Below are 16,774 nucleotides of genomic sequence, written 5' to 3' on the forward strand. Positions count from 1 at the left end.
TCATTATTGTTATTCGATACAAGGAACATGACCAAGATGGAGACAGCATGATATATGTCTATTCATACCTTTCTATTGCAACGTCAGTCTGACATTTTAAATAAAAACCGAGGTTGGAAAAATAATCACCGTAGAAAACAATAACAGCCTACTTTTGTAGCACTGTCGCACTCAAAAAATAATATTCAGAAATAGTGTTGAATTTGTTTGAAACAAGGCATTGACAGTTTTCAGATGTTCGAATTTCGGGTCACAAGATCTCAGGTGATTGACTGACCGTCAAATCTATATATATTTGAAAATAAAAATAAATTGTATAACAATTTGGAAATAAATTTGGAAATAAAAAACAAACAAACAAACAAACAAACAAACATAGAGCAACAAACTAGTTTACCGCTTCATGTTGCCAACCAGTTCAGTTCAAATGGAATGGTAAAATAGTCGATTACTATAGCGTACGTTATGTACTGGACTAGACACAATTCGGGCTAATAACTTATTAATCCAACTACGATCGATATCTTTGTGAGAAATAGGCCATAGCTGATTAAAATAAGCTGTAACCATGGTGATGCATCCCTCAATATAGGTCGAATTCGGGTCATCTCGTACCCAAATAGGTCTACTTAAAAAGATGTTCACTTGCTGCTTTGATGTTTTTTTTAAACACTGTAACTCGAAACAAACTAGATAACTAAAAAACAAACCAGTAAAATAAATAATTCTACTTAAAATAAAAGTAAAAAATTAAGCTTTAGAAAATAGACTATCAAATTAATAAATAATTACAAATCAGCTTTTGAAAAAGAAAATCAGCTTTCTACTACCAAGGGGGATGGGGGGGGGGGGGGGGGGGTGAGGAGGAATGAGAGTAACATTTCTTGAAAAAACGCTGCAGCATACTTGTATTTACTTATAATGGCATTTTAGTGGCATGTGTAGAGTGTCTTGTGGTGTTGGTTTTTGTCATCACAGCGCAGTGTCCTCAAATGAGGACATGATTGTCGACTCAATTAAGAGGTTATTTTTGTTCAATTTTTTTTTAATCATTATGTCCTTCACTACCCATTTACTTCTGAAAAGCAAATACTTTTTTGTCTAAAGCACTTCGAAAAAGACATACGCACGAGAGGGTTTAAAAACCACCTGTTTGAGTTTGAGTCGACTCGTAATAGATTGATAGATCCAAAAACGATCCACATGACCCTTTCATACCGGCGTGCACACACGCACACAAACAACACGCGTGTACTAAATCGCAACTGGTAATCAAACGAACAATTCAACCAGCACTTACTCTTAAACGACGGTACGGGTACCTGGGAAAGTAGCATCTATCTTCGAACAACATGGCTGACACAGGAACGGAAGAACAACAAGTTGGCGAACAAAATGGTGATCAAATTCCTGAATCACAACAGCAGATAGAATCAACTGCGTCCACTCCTGCCAAACCCGGGGACAGTATATTTGCTTCGAAAAGCGAAGATGATCCTGCGTAAGTTGCGGTTTTAAAACGACATGTTCAAACGTCGCAGTGCGTCGTGCACGAACAAAGATTTTTTTTTACATGTGGAAAGTAGCCCATTGCATGCGTTGCATCTTTTTCGTGAAAATTTCCTTTGACGATGTTCGGCCCACGATGTTTGACGTAAAGTTATTTTTTTGATTTTCTTGGATAAGTCATTTGGCATTGAGCTGGTCTTTTTAAAGATGTTGAACTAAAAACAACATAAATTATTGTACTTATTGTACAATAAATGTGGTTTTCTAGTTATTAAAAAATAGTCCGTGGATCACAATTAATTAAAATTAAAATTCAGATTTTCACTCAGCACTTCTTCAGTTCACTGCTGTGGTGGTGCATATGATGCTACACAATAAAATTAGTGAACAACCACTATTCACAAATCAGATTTTGATGCCTGACCCTGTGTCGTTGATAATTGTTCCCTCTCTGAATCATTCATTTTTGAAAATGCAACTTGCAAGACTACACCCAGACACCTGTTCTGATTGTAAATGTTCTGGAATAGGCGTATGTCCTTTTATTTTTAATTTTAGTTTTAAAAAAGCGATCTTCTCAAAATCAAAAAGACTGAGCTGTGCTTAACAGTTCTCCATCCAAATTCTACTATATTTTATTTGTAGCTTGTTGTCCCCATTGGTCTTTCTCTTTTTCCATAAAATAAAAGCGCCTTGCATCCTTTGGTAATTTGGTGCTCTGTAAATCAAATTTTTGTTATTTATTAGTAATGTCAATATTATTAAACAAAGTCTAATCTAAATGTGAGATATAATATTCAATGCTTCTTGTTTTCCCTTCATAGGAAAATCTTTGTCGGAGGTTTGAACAGCTGTACTAATAATGGTAAGGACAAAAGACCGCTAGTTAGTGCTACACAGCATGAGTCTCAATCTCATGCATGAACATAGTATGCAATAATTGTAACCCTTCATCTTCCCAACATGCCCGACGGTCCTGATTATCACAACTATTCAGCCCAGTATACATACTTCCTGTCAATGGGAATGCATTAAGAATTTTGAAACATTGGCTGCGAAAAGAGACCTGTGGCGTCAAGATTTGTATCGCATTCAAAGCCACAGGAAGTATCAGCCAGGCTCGGTACCCGCCAGGCTTAACTCAAGCAGTGCTTGGTAAACAACAAGACCTACTTTGCATGTCGGTTACGTTCACACACAAAAAGCTACTGTACGCAGTTTGTTTAAACAGTGGGAAAAGACTTGGCCCAATAACGAACCAGATATACATTGTAGTGATGCTAGGATGCTAATGAACTGATTTTCTCTTTTTAAAATTGAAAGTAGAGCCAAAGGAAAATTGAAAATCACTACAGTTTTGTTTTGTGTGGGTCTTTTTTTTTTTTTCCACTATTACATGAGTAATATAACCTTTGAAATGAAAAATTTATCAATTTTTTCTATTTGTTGCCTTCCAGAAACACTGAGAGTTTACTTCTCTACATTCGGGACAGTCAAAGACGTGAATGTGAAATATACACAGGATAGGATGGGAAACCTAAGAGACACAGCCGAACAAATGCGGTCGAGGGGTTTCGGATTTGTCCTTTTTGAAAGTTCAGCAGCTGTCGAAAGTGTAGGAATTTTTCCATTTCAATATCTTGTATATTTTTATAAGGAGGAGAAACGGTTTTAATGGTTTGACTGTATAATTGAGTCTTTCTCAAAGTCTACATGTTGTAAATGACAACACATTGCACCAAGCAAGTTGTACCTTGATCATCTCTTTAGATTGATTTGGTGCTGTATAAATGCCTATTATTGTTTTTATATCTTTGCATTCAGTAAGATTGAATGGTAAGGGAGTGAGTAGGAGGTTTAACTTATTTTTCTGATTCTTTGCAGGTATTGTCGCAAGAACACACGGTAGATGGAAAAGTGATCGAGGTTAAGAAAGCAGTGAAACAGGGACAGGCAAGATCTAAGAAATTGTTTGTCGGTGGAATTTCCAACGGTATATCTGAAGAGATCCTTGAAGCGTATTTCTCAGCATTTGGAAAAGTGAGTCAGATGACAATGTAGGACAGGTATCAAGTCGTCCTAGATGACGGGGACCAATTACAAATATTGCTTAACAAATTTCTGCTTAGCAGATGTGAGCAGGATACCTGTCACAGGTTGAACATGTGACATGGTAGGTTGGCTGGAATAAGAACCCAGTAAAACTACATGTAGTTGCTAAGAGAAGGGGTTTACCTGGTGCTTCTTGCAGTGGCTGCTGAATGCACCAAAGCACTGTTAGAAGGCGTACATAAATGGGTCTCATAATTCAAAACAAAGCTCTGCTTATCCTATTGAAAGAAAAAAAATAATGAGAGCATTCATACATAAGCCGATTGTTAACAACTTTCTGAAAGTGCATCTCATTTCCTCAAGCCAAGACTCTACATTGGGTGAGTTGAATTTTGCTATTAAACAAGTACTCGTTTCATTCTTTCCAAACAGATCTTGCAAACCAAAATCTTTGTTGACCGTGTGACGCAGAAGCGACGCGGTTTCGCCTTCATCCAGTTTGAGAATGATTCAACGGTGGACACAGTTGCAGAGGAAAAGTTTCACGAATTGACGGACGGAACGGAGACGTGTAAAGTAGAAGTCAAACCAGTAAATCAGACAAATGATAGGTTTGGTCGTGGAGGATTCAGGGGTAGAGGAGGATTCCGAGGAGACTTCAGGGGAGGATGTAAGTAATCAACTCGGATCTTAAGAAATACTGAAGATGTGTTTTGGGCGATTCACAAGGCAATATGCCGTTGGGGTCCAAGGTTATAAAGCTATGAAGAATAAGACTTGAAGGTTTGCATGATGGAAAGACAATAGTGGAAAGACTTTTGAAGCTTTGAAGAACAAAAGTCTGCGTAGCGTGGAAAAAAGCTGCTTAACAAACTTAGGTTACCTGTTACCAGTCAAACTGTCGTGTACCGTACATGACTCTTGATTGGTTCCTTGCATACATTTGCTTACCAAAGTTCAGAAGGTAATTTCTTAGATTTGATCGAGTGGGTTTTTCGTCTTTGAATTTCATATGTCTTTTTAAAGATCCTTCTGAGATTCATAATTGTTTTTATTAAATATCTCTCTTCAGTTGGACGAGGAGGTGGTGGTGGTGGTTTCCGTGGCAACCATCAAGGAAGAGGCAACTACCAAGGTGGAGGTCAATATAACCAATGGGATGGCTACAATCAAGGTGGACAAGGAGGCGGATATAACAACCAAGGAGGATACGATCAGAGTCAATACTACCAAGGTTACGATCAGTCTGGTGGCTATAATCAAGGATATGAACAACAGTATCAGGTAAGGATGGATATAGGGTTCCAGATTGGTGTGGTGGGTGTAGCCTGGTGTTAGAAATTGAAAAATGTCTTCAAGTGCCACCAAAGTGGTCCTGCAGCATGCACTGCAATTGGTTGCTACTAAATTGACTGCAAAAATTGCTTTGTGTGACAAGTCCCTGAGACAAGACATCCTTGACTCCATGTTGTAACATAGCTTAGAATGTGCCATACTCTTCCAGTGTCGCTTTTAATTCTTGTTGTTTGTCTTCGTTACAGGGCTACAACTACAACAACTATGGACAGAACTACGGTAGTCAGGATGCATCTGCGGGTCAGTATTCAGCTAATGGAACTGGTTACCAAGCTGGGTACCAGACTGGTGGTTATGATGCAACCAGCTACCCAGCCCAACAACAGTATAACTATGGCACAAATTACGGACAGGGTGAGTAAATATCACTCAAATATAACGCGCCTAAAAATAATAATAACTACCCAACTCATAAATAACAACTACCTAACACAACAGTTTAACTACAGCACAAATTGTGAACAAGGTGAGCAAATATTTTATCAAGCTGAGATTTCCAAACTATTTGGAAGTTTGAGGAAGCATTATTTCATTGTTTTTCAGGTTCCTAACGTCTTGTCCCATGAATGGCTGCATACTAGAACACAGACACAGACAATGCAGCCAATGATATTTATTATTATTAATGTTGTATTAATTTTTTTTTTTTTTTGTGCGCCTTGGGTGTCTCTATTGAGACAGATATGTGCGCGCTATAAATTAATAATAATAATTATTATTATTATTATTAATAATACATTGTGTGATTCTGTTATGTTTTGACAGAGGCGTCCAGTTACGGTAAAGCAGCTACTGGAGGTTATCAACACACTGCTGGCCAGCCCTACTGAGAAAACTATTAAAGGTGTGTTTAGGACAAATAAAAAACCGATAAGATTCTGCTAAATTCATGAACATTCATAAAATAGGCCTACATTACATGTATGATACATTTAACAACAAATCGGGTTGTAATTTTGGGTGGAACAAAGTAAAACTCAAACGGAATTACAACCTTCATTTTCTAGATTGGCGTGCCGGGGCTCAACGGAATTACAACCTTCATTTTCTAGATTGGCGTGCCGGGGCTCAACGGAATTACAACCTGCATTTTCTAGATTGGCGTGCCGGGGCTCAACGGAATTACAACCTGCATTTTCTAGATTGGCGTGCCGGGGCTCAACGGAATTACAACCTTCATTTTCTAGATTGGCGTGCCGGGGCTCAACGGAATTACAACCTTCATTTTCTAGATTGGCGTGCCGGGGCTCAACGGAATTACAACCTGCATTTTCTAGATTGGCGTGCCGGGGCTCAACGGAATTACAACCTGCATTTTCTAGATTGGCGTGCCGGGGCTCAACGGAATTACAACCTTCATTTTCTAGATTGGCGTGCCGGGGCTCAACGGAATTACAACCTTCATTTTCTAGATTGGCGTGCCGGGGCTCAACGGAATTACAACCTTCATTTTCTAGATTGGCGTGCCGGGGCTCAACCAACTGAGCTGCCTAGCTCTAATGTTGGCTGTCTCCCCATTTTGTCAATATCTTTGTTCGGGTGCCAGTCAACCTGAAACTGCCATACATCAAGGGATAATAAGAACTTGTTCTTATATAGCACATTTTACAATAACCATATCAATGCGCTTTACATTAGTGTCCTGGTCATTGGGCCAATATACACCCAAGTTAAAAATACACTTTAGAGTGGCTGCAAAAAATTGTATAAAGATGTTAAAGACAAATCAATCGGTGACTTTTAATTTTATTTTGGGTGATCTGACGGAAATGTCTTAATTTATTTCTTGCAGAGTAGTGTTTCTCCCTGTAATTTCTCATTCTAAATGGCTTCCTTCTCTCCTCCCCCCCCCCATAGAGTCATCAGCCCTGTCGACATGGAATCAGTGACTTGGAGAGCAGCTTTAATGGAGGGATGATGATCGCATTTTACTTTGGACAACCTTGAAATAATGAAGGGATTCTTCACAATGCTGGGTTTCTTAAATCTTGCCCTGACTGGTAGTAGCTTTAACCTTTCAGCTAGACGGGCTGTGACATGCATATTCATGGGCTGTAACATGCATATTCATGAGTTTGCTGATAGATATTTCAATTTCTCACTAATGGAAGAACAATTCCACCACTAGGTACAGACTACTCTGTACCCCTTCTCACTAGCTATTCATTGTTTGCTTTCTTCCTGTTTTCACCTTTTATGATTCACCATTCATCCTTTAGTTAGTGTAATGTGACTCATTGCTTTGGTATCGTTGTACTGTAGTCACTTTCATTCTATGCCTGTGTACTCCACCTGTTTGACTAGATACAGACTTCAAATTTCCAAATTCCACTTTTAGTAAAGACAATTTTAAAGCAGTTTTTGTATTTCATACATTTTGAAAATAACGACAACATAGAAAACACCTATTTTTTTTAAAGAAAAAACAATGTCATCCCATCCCAAAACCTTTCTCTAAATGATTGATTTTTAAGTGTTGGTAAGGAGTGAAATATTTCTGAGCAAACTTTGTATATGCCTGTGCATGCCTCATGCTGCAGTGTTGTTCCACAGAGGACTTTACGGCCGTCTTTAAAAATTTGGTGGATCAAGTTAATCACACACTTTAATATCAGTCAGATGCCAACTTGTTTGGCTTTACTATGGAAGCTGCCAACTACATGTACATGTATCTTATAACAGGTTTGATATTTGACTTGAGAGTCATTTGGAAAAGCTGTTTTCATTTATCGTTCAAATCAAATCAATTTAACAGAAAGACAAATATCTTAGAGAACATACTTTGAAGTGACATTGACATGTGTCAAAAACTCTTGAGCTTTGGGTTTTCTGCTGAACTTATCGTATATCACCTTTGAGTGAAGACATTGTTGGATTCAGTTTATCCACCAAAGCCAATGAAAAGGTTGACTTGATTTTTAAAAAGGACTTCTTCAGGATTTCAACATGGTTTCTCAGAATACAAGAATAAAATCCATGCTGTGATATTAAAGGAATAGTGGTGTCTGTTTTTCTGCAAGGAAAAGTTACTTTTTAGTTGTTATAAAGGGGAAAACCCAAAGCAAATACCATGTTATTATTTGAAGAAGTCCACTTATGTTTATTCTTATAATTGTGTAGATATTTATACGTGTGAAGTCTGACCACCAGAGATTTAATATGATTGATCTTGGAGTAAATTACAATGAAATGTATTACCAGTCAATGGAAGACATGTTGCGAGCCTAATTTTTGAATTGAGAGTTTGTTGAACTTCGAGATCATATCTTGACTTATTAGGTAACTCTGTGTGTGTATCTTTTGTGGTTCAGACTTAACATTTATCCGTCTTCTGTTTTGTATGCACTTGAGTTTGTGGTTCTCAGTGAAAAAAAAAGTCCTTTTGTTTGATCCTTTTAGTGTAATTCGGTTGTTTATTATGGGATGATTTTTAAAAGGTTGTGAATGGTTTAAAGTTAATAAAATGAGCATTCCTTATGCAGTAAATTTGCCAAAGGTTTTTTAAATGTAATTTATTGACAGACGTGAATCTGTAATAAGTGTTTCTGATGTGTATAAAAAAGTGCCTAGTATGTTTTGAAACAACTTTTCTAATGATGATCTTATTTAAACTAAAATAGTCACTTGAAGAAAATTTTCCAGAAATTTAAACGGTTGTTATAGTTAAATTTATCCTTTGAAGAAATTTTTAAATTCCTTAAACTGGGCCGTGCTTTCTAAGTGCCCTTGTAACAAAGTGTTTAAGTAAGTTTTGTTAAAACATTTTGATAAAGGTTTTGACATTTTTGATAAAGGTGCAAACATTTTATTGTGTAAAGCTAAACAGATTTTTTTACAAGAAAAGTTGGAAAAGAAACAGACTGGCTTTCTGATTTTTCTAGATGTCTGTCCATGTGTGTGTTTGGTTGTTGAGAAACATTTCCCCTATGCATGTATAAATGGTACCTCTCGTAAAACCATGGGTTATGCTTTTTGTGGGGGGGGGGGCGTGTCCAGAGAATAATGATACAACTTAAAAAATTGATACTTTCTTTGAAGAAACTAGTCGGCAAGGGTCATTTCAACCGATACCAAATCGGTACCACATAATATGCAAATTCCTTAAAAAAAAAAAACTTCGATCAAAGTTTTATGAAAACAAATACATTGTGGGTAACGTTCAAAGAAAGAGCTTGACCTTGAACCCATGAATGAATGGATTACGGAACGTGTCTCGTCTATGGCATGCAGAAGTTGAATAAATTCACATGGGTTTATATTTATGGCGATTGGTGAGAGGGCAGTAAATTTTTAGTCAGAAACTCTAAACTAAGAGAAACCGTCCTTTTGGTTTTACTCGTAATACAATACATTGTACATTTATATTGCGCATAATGCAGGATCCTCTAACACATAACATAGTAAACAATGACATGAAATATATGAAGCAAAACCACATACATGTGTTGTAACTACAAAAATAAAGATTCAAATAAATGAGTCTTTAAAACTCCAAAGAAATGCTTATTTAAAAGTCCCTTGAAAATCTGCTGAAGAGACTAGAGATTCAGTTTAGCGAATCTGAAGAGGTAAGTCGTTTCATAACAAAGGTGCAATAAAGTGGGGCATTGTTTGCCATTATACCAAAGAAAATCTGCAGGAAATCATAAAGAAAGAGGGAGAAAGAGAACCCAATTCTATAATCAAGTTTCGAAAAACTTTCTTGGTGATAGTGTGATATTTAGAGAGTGCCAACAAAGTTTCTTTATGAAACACTTGCAAGACATTAACTTTTGAAATTGTTTGTGTCGGTGGTGTGTGACAACTTGACAAGGCATACAAACAACTCCACAAACCGTGGGCATGTTGACTGTCTGTTGTGTAAATTAGAGATGACTTTCTTGTTACGTCAAAACATGGGCTCAATTGTTGGCATGGGTTTAGGCTTTTGATGGAGTTCTTACTTACACATCTTCAATAGTTTGTTTAAGCATGGAGCTATGCATCGATCACCTTTTATGTTTCCTTCTGAATTTGTTGCTTTGGTGTGCCATACATGCACGACTCCCTTCCGGCCAGCCACACGGATATGCCAAAAAGCATCATGCATTCGTGTGCACGCTGTTCTGCGGCATGCGTCTGCCACACACACACACTAACGTACACACGACAATCGCGCCACCAAAGTAAACAACAAAGTTAGCAGTGCACCCTTGGACTCTATGCTTGGACTTCGCTGTTTACACATTCCTCCCTGTGTAAACACTCTTATTGGACACCTTCATAATAATCGACACGAACAATCTCTAACTCGTCAGTTAGAGTGGAGTAGAGAAGTAAGCTCTGGACAATCTTAGACTTTAGAGAAAGAACAAGAACTTGTTGACAAGATGAACGCCACAAGACCTTTACTTTCTGTCGCCGCTCTTCTAATCTTCAGTTACTTGTGTAAAACAAGTGGAACACTGTTATTCAAAGACACCCTTGCTGATCAGAACCAAGTATTATCTCCTATTGATACCCCACTCTATGCCACTAAGACTGGATATGAGCTGTCGGTAGAAACTTTTGGATCGAAAAGTGAACGTGAATTGAACTGGTTTGACCTCGCAAGGACCACCGGAGCAGTCGTACCAGAAGGCCTGGAAAATTGCGCACCTGACGGCGTCTATGTTGTCTACAGACACGGTACTCGCAATCCAGGTGATGGAGATGTGAGGGATGTGCACAGCATACTCGAAAGGCTTCAGAACACAGAAATCAACCCAGAATTCTACTATCTTCGTGAATATCCTAAACTACCTGTGGCAAATGCTTCACAGCTTGTGGAAGCTGGTTGGCGAGAATTGAAGATGCTCGCCCACCGACTCTCAACGAAACGTTTTCCAGAATTATTCCCCGACAAAGATTTCGATTTTTCGCGCTACTCTTTCCAGTCGACAAATAAGAGTCGGACAATCGACAGTGCTCGTGGTTTCCTTGAAGGTCTTGTCGGTGAAAATCAGACCTGCACACCGGAATATTCTAAGGACTCTTTCACAGTTGAGTGTTCTGAAAATGAAGGCCCAATCACTCCAACTTCAACCGTGATACCACACTCCCCAGTTGACAAAGATCCACTTCTGAGGTTTTATGATGTCTTGGAGACGTGCACTGAAGCAGTGAATGGGGGAAAAACAGATTTGGAGCAAGACACTTTCAGCGATGGTCCAGAGGTTGGAGAAGTTTGGACGAAGGTCAATCAGAAACTGGCTCCTCCAGGAGGGAAACCGTTTAATTTATCAAGAGGTGGTTGTTTTCACATTTAAGATTATCAAAACAAAGTATACAACTTTTTAAATTTTAGAAGGTGACTAAACAAAGTTTAGAGGTAGAACTTTTTTGAAGTTGCCAAAGGAGAGGGGATGGAGGGGGTTAGTAGCATAGAATTGTATTCCTCTCCTCCGGAATTATACTAGATAGATGTGAATAATTTGGTAGGACTCAACGAGACCTTGATCAGTGGTGAAGTATAAAGCCATTGGACCCTTTCGGTACAGAAAAAAAAAAAATCACAGATTTACAAATAATTTACAGGGTTTACAGAAGGTAATGGTGAAAGACTTCTCGGAAAAGTTTCCGTATGGCGCCACCACTTTTTCATTCGATATGAAATAATATAGTATCTAATTTACCTCAATGAGATATCCTTTTTTTGTAAAAATGAGTGAAAAAGTGGTGGCGCCATACAGAAAGTTATCCGACTTCTCTTGAAATATTAGTCCATGAAATGCTTTACTTTTTGAGAAAACGGTAAAACAATATAAATTCTCGTTAACGAGAATTACGGATTTGTTATAAACACATGTCATGACACGGCGAAACGCGCGAAAACAAGAGCGGGTTTTCCCGTTATTTTATCCCGACTCCGATGTCCGATTGAGCCTAAATTTCCACAGGAGTGTTATTTTATATATAAGTTGTGATACACGAAGTGTGGGACTTGGACAATACTGTTTACCGAAAGTGTATAATGGCTTTAAGTGGTGGTGGAACTTGTGATTTTAAATTAAAAAGAAAATTTGAGTGTTAATTTTTGTTGAGGTCTCATCATTAATTCAAAGGCAACTAGGTCTAGGTCGTGATGATTTCTCAGAGGCAAAACAATTTGCTGGTATGGATTTGTACAAATACTGGTAGACCTATAAGCTGAGAAAATCATCTGAAACTGGAAACCAATTAAAAAGTAATTTGTTTAGTTTAATAATTGCCTATAGACATCACCCTGTTTAATGAGGTGTGACATTGTTTATGATCATCTCAATGGATAATGCAAATTATCTCGTGCTTGTAAAAATAACACATCTGAAAACCACTAGTCATAAACAAAATACACAATGTATGTACCAAAACAATGCTCGTTTTAAAATTGCGGTCTTGCTTCATACCATCTACTAAGTTAAGTCAAATTTTAGGAAATTTGGTTTTCATTGAAATGGTGGGAATGGGGGGGGGGAGGGGTATTAAAAGGAATTGTGTTTGCAGGAGTAGGCCTAAAGTTTGGTGGGAATGAAAATTCCAGTATCAATGTTAGTGAATTCATCTGAACTTCCCAGTAAAGTGACAACCACAAAAATGATGGAAGTGAGTTTTGTTTGTTGTAACATTTTGAAATTCTGTTCTTTGCAGCGGAGGTCATTTTGCTATCTGAGATGTGTGGTTTTGATCTAGCCATGCACAACGATTCCAACACATGGTGTAAGCTGTTTGAACAACAAGATCTTTATGCACCTGAGTACCATTCAGAGTTGAAGAATTACTGGAACAAGGCGTATGGGTTTTCAATCAACTACAGAATCAGCTGTGAGCTAGCCTTAGATGCTATCAACTACTTAGAGAAGAGAGTTACCATGCCAACCAGGTAAGAGAAACTACAGTTTGGGAGTAACTTGGCTGCCCCAACTGGTTTACTGGGGTACACTATTGCAGGCCTGTATGCTTCGTTTTTGAAAGGGCAAGGGCATCAAGGCATTTTTTCTTTGGTAAAGGGCACCCTATGAGGAAGTTGTAAAATTCTACTGAGCATTTCAAGGGCACCAAGGCAATGACCGAAGGGCAAGGAGGCAATTGTCCTCATCGCCTCTGTGATTGGACCTTCATGGTCTCAGTCTTGGTCGCAACCGACTTGTCTCGGTTTGGTCTTGGTTCTCGGAGCTTCAGGTCTCAGTCTTGGTCTTATCTTGGACTATTGGATCTTGACTACTAGCCACACAGGTAGCCTCTATTTTTGCATAAAAGTTGTGATCCAGCCTCGGCATTCAGCTCATTTGGAATTGGCCTAAATGTTTACCATATCAAACTATAGTACTAACTAGTACAGATACTGGTACTACATTTAGAACCAGTATGTGTCGTACCTTTTTGTATATTGCTCCATGCTGGCACATGGTAAAGATGCCAGCCATCTGACTTGTGAATTTTTAATCGGGGAATTTCTGGCTCAGGATTTTCAAAGCAAAGCCTCTGGGTCGAAGGACTAATGTTCAATTTTTCAATGATTAATTACAAATAGAAACTGAAATAACAACCAAAGTTGACGTTCAAAGGTGAACAACATTTGTTGGTTGCCATAGGTGTGTGTGTACACATGTATGTGTGTACGAAGTGCACCTCATAAGTTTTTATAGCAGGTCAATTTCAGAAGCTGAGTGGTTATTGTATTCTTGAACTCCGAGAGATCCATTGAAATGCTCCAGTCTATCTATGATAAAGATCAACACACACCCAAATCCACTTTATGATAACTAAACAGTCAAACTGTATATGTAAGAGTGCCTTTGAACCACTTTGGTTGATTTTGGCGATATATTAATTCCCTCTGATTGATTGAGTGATTGATCAAACATTTGGGCTGTATGTAGTATTAAAACCTTGATCTTGATAAAACTCTATGGCAACGGGTTTAGATCCCTTAAAAACATAGTTACGGTACAACAAAACCTAAAGATGGCACGGCCACACAATCTACCGACTGGCAAAGAAGACTCTTGAGAGCACTATTTTGCAACCCCCCTTTTTTTTGAGGGGTCGCCATTTGCAATATAACAAGAATCAATAAATTTGGAGGTGCACAAAAATTTCAAATAGTTTGTTGGTTTATAATTTATAGTCATCTTTAAAGATAAAGTGTTTGCCTAGGGTTACCGAAATCATTTAGGGGAAATGACTAAGTGATATTTGCAATCACAATGGTAGGGTGGGGAGTGGATACTTTGGCAACATCCAAACACACATCATGACACACAACCTTATATTCAAGAAGCTAGGAAAAAAACAAACCTGGCTGTTAACCAAAATGAATCAAGACAAGCATTTTATTTATGAGGGGGGAGGAGGGAGGGAATTGAGTGGTGAGGGGGGGGGGGTGGCAGAACACCCCTTGCTGTTTGCTTTCTGAGTCTCCCTCTATTCATGTATTTCCACTTCACTGCTTATGTTTAGATACACTTCAAATAATAACCGTTGATGTTGTGTTGTCATTTAGCCTACAAGAAAGACTGTGCTAGGGTTGTAATGTCAGGCCATTGCATTTATACCATAGGTCGTTTCAGTTGGTATTGGTAAGCTGTTTGCAATCAGCTAACTATATTTTCTAATGAAAAATAATTGTTTCATATTTTTTTAATCACAGCACTCCTCTTGGGAACTTCAAATTTGGCCACTCCGAGACCATTGTCCCTCTGGTCACCCTGATGGGTCTCTTCAATGATCCCATTGCTCTCTTATCATCTAACTTTGACGAACACATCAACCGGGTATTCCGAGCAGGAAACATGTCTCCCTTCGCAGGCAATGTCGCTTTTGCGTTATACCGATGCAATGGAAGTTCCGATACTGTTCATAGGGTGCAAGTTCTTTTAAATGAAAGACCAGTCAAGCTCGATTTCTGCACAGGTCAGTTTTGTAGCTTGGAGGAGTTTAAAGGGGGCATCGAGCGGGCCATCGGGACATGCGATTTTAAAGAGGAGTGCGCTGCTGCTTTGGATGATGGCCAGAAAAACAACGGCAATATCAACTTTTCTGCCTGTCTGCAGTTTCTTTTAGCATACGTGGCGTTAGTTGGGATTTCTGTCATCAGAGCGTCTTGATAAGGAGGAGTGTAATAATCCAAGTGCTTCTCCATTGGCCAGTCATTTTAAAATTATTTTAAATTGTGAAAAATATCCGACATGGGCTATGAAAGCATCTCTTAAGCTGCAGGCATCATTAGTTTAGAGTGTGAATTAAAACACTTACAAGAAATCAAATGTTGTCTTCTTGTGACATTTTCTCTTTGCTAAAACAGAACTTAAGCTATGTATGAAGGATAAATACAGGATTTGTAACAATTGAAACCAAAACTTTTGTTTCAAAAGAGCGATTTGAAAGCTCAGAAAAAAATAAATTGATTCTGCTCACCAAAGAGTTTAATTTATATTTCATCGTGCAAGGATGAGGAAGAAATGAGAATTGATTACTTTCGTTCAGTTTCAGCGATTCACAATATTCATAATTCTTTTTATCTCAAGGGAGACCTAATCGTTTTTTTGTCAACATTTTATTTTTTACATAACGTAGAACTTTCTAGACATACATAGTAGATGTAACTATTATATTAAAAAATTCTAAATACTAATCAAAGTTCATTTTATTTTGTTGCCAAATATATTTTATGATAATTAATAAGGAATGAATTTCGCTTTTACAAAGTATTTTTTGTAAAATTAATATTTGATATTTGATTTTTTACAAATTTTATTATGTTAATTCGTGATGTACATTATCAGCCTTCGAGCTGTTTTTTTTTTTTCAAATTTGACTTTAAATAAACATTTTCAATCAATCAATCAATCAATTTTGAAATTAAAATGTCTGGTGGTACATTGAAGTGAACAATGTATTCATTGTCTTTAGAGCCTTCATACATCCTTTACATTACAACAGGTGGTCAGGGCTCGCATCATTATTTTACGAAGCAGTACACTTTCACTGGCACTCAACTCGTATCTCCCCAACGACATGGTTTTCCATATAGTAAGCTGTCAACACCTACATCGTACGTACAGAAAAACCTGTAGTGAACCGGCATACATTAATTGTGTCATTATTAATGGCATGAAATGGGCAATAAACAAAACATCTGTGTCATACTACGTATTCTTGCCAACAGCAGACCTTGAAAGACCTTTACATTTCCCATAGAAGTGTCCTTCAAAGAAACACGAGAAAAAACCTCATTGTCGATGAGTGGTCTCTCGCTTATGAACTTGCAGTCCATTCCTGATGTCAAGCATGACTGAATTAATTATTTTAGATTTAGTATAAAATTGCATGAATTTGTGTTGTGTGTGCTAAAATCATTCAAGCGTGTTATAGATTCATTATTTGTTCATTCAAAATGTATCAAAGGCCATAATTTTTGTGTAAGTAGAATAGTATACTCATCTGTTAGAATATTGAAGTAGAGTAGGAAGTTGCATGTTGCCAGATATTATAAACAATGTTAACATTTTTGCCAGAAAAAAAAAAAAAGTTTTTAAAAGTATTTTTATTATATTGATTTGATTATCGCTGTGCCTTGATTATGATGCAAAGATAAAAATATATCAGCCATGTAAATTACTTCAAAATGTGCGTTCTTTCGTAACTCATTTCTGTTGACAGGTAAAGTATTTTTTAAAAGGGTTGTGATTGAAGACTCCACATGTCATGGGTCACACCTTCACAAACTTTGCTGTGAAGGGGACAAAACAAATACTCCTGAAATAAGAAACAAACCACAAACATTCCTTTTGCTAATTTTATTGAAAAATAGACAATTGCAAAATTGCTTTCTTTTTGTTCACTTTTATCAACATAA

At 37.6% G+C, this 16,774-nt stretch overlaps 2 protein-coding genes across 2 annotated transcripts; both read left to right on the top strand.

The window, feature by feature from the left end:
• The first annotated feature begins 1,296 nt into the window (after positions 1-1,296).
• On the top strand, positions 1,297-8,406 carry LOC117303852 (heterogeneous nuclear ribonucleoprotein D-like). The gene is made up of 9 exons (XM_033788243.1): positions 1,297-1,501; positions 2,334-2,374; positions 2,967-3,124; positions 3,394-3,549; positions 3,994-4,231; positions 4,634-4,845; positions 5,103-5,271; positions 5,683-5,761; positions 6,775-8,406. Exons 1-8 carry the CDS (start codon positions 1,353-1,355, stop codon positions 5,745-5,747), a joined length of 1,188 nt encoding a protein of 395 aa, XP_033644134.1. The 5' UTR covers positions 1,297-1,352; the 3' UTR covers positions 5,748-5,761; positions 6,775-8,406.
• Positions 8,407-9,989: 1,583 nt separating this feature from the next.
• Positions 9,990-16,544, top strand: LOC117304044 (multiple inositol polyphosphate phosphatase 1-like). The gene is made up of 3 exons (XM_033788521.1): positions 9,990-11,184; positions 12,565-12,796; positions 14,567-16,544. Exons 1-3 carry the CDS (start codon positions 10,287-10,289, stop codon positions 15,021-15,023), a joined length of 1,587 nt encoding a protein of 528 aa, XP_033644412.1. The 5' UTR covers positions 9,990-10,286; the 3' UTR covers positions 15,024-16,544.
• Positions 16,545-16,774: the final 230 nt, after the last annotated feature.

This window comes from Asterias rubens, chromosome 20, assembly GCF_902459465.1.
Source record: "Asterias rubens chromosome 20, eAstRub1.3, whole genome shotgun sequence".
Classification (NCBI taxonomy): domain Eukaryota; kingdom Metazoa; phylum Echinodermata; class Asteroidea; order Forcipulatida; family Asteriidae; genus Asterias; species Asterias rubens.

Bases quoted from the DNA above. Each gene is read 5' to 3' on its own strand.
- LOC117304044 (XM_033788521.1), top strand. From the start codon at position 10,287: ATGAACGCCACAAGACCTTTACTTTCTGTCGCCGCTCTTCTAATCTTC. The intron at 11,185-12,564 runs GTGGTTGTTTTC...TGTTCTTTGCAG, and splicing joins ACCGTTTAATTTATCAAGAG to CGGAGGTCATTTTGCTATCT. The intron at 12,797-14,566 runs GTAAGAGAAACT...TTTTAATCACAG, and splicing joins AGAGTTACCATGCCAACCAG to CACTCCTCTTGGGAACTTCA.
- LOC117303852 (XM_033788243.1), top strand. From the start codon at position 1,353: ATGGCTGACACAGGAACGGAAGAACAACAAGTTGGCGAACAAAATGGT. The intron at 4,846-5,102 runs GTAAGGATGGAT...TCTTCGTTACAG, and splicing joins GATATGAACAACAGTATCAG to GGCTACAACTACAACAACTA. The intron at 5,272-5,682 runs GTGAGTAAATAT...ATGTTTTGACAG, and splicing joins TGGCACAAATTACGGACAGG to AGGCGTCCAGTTACGGTAAA.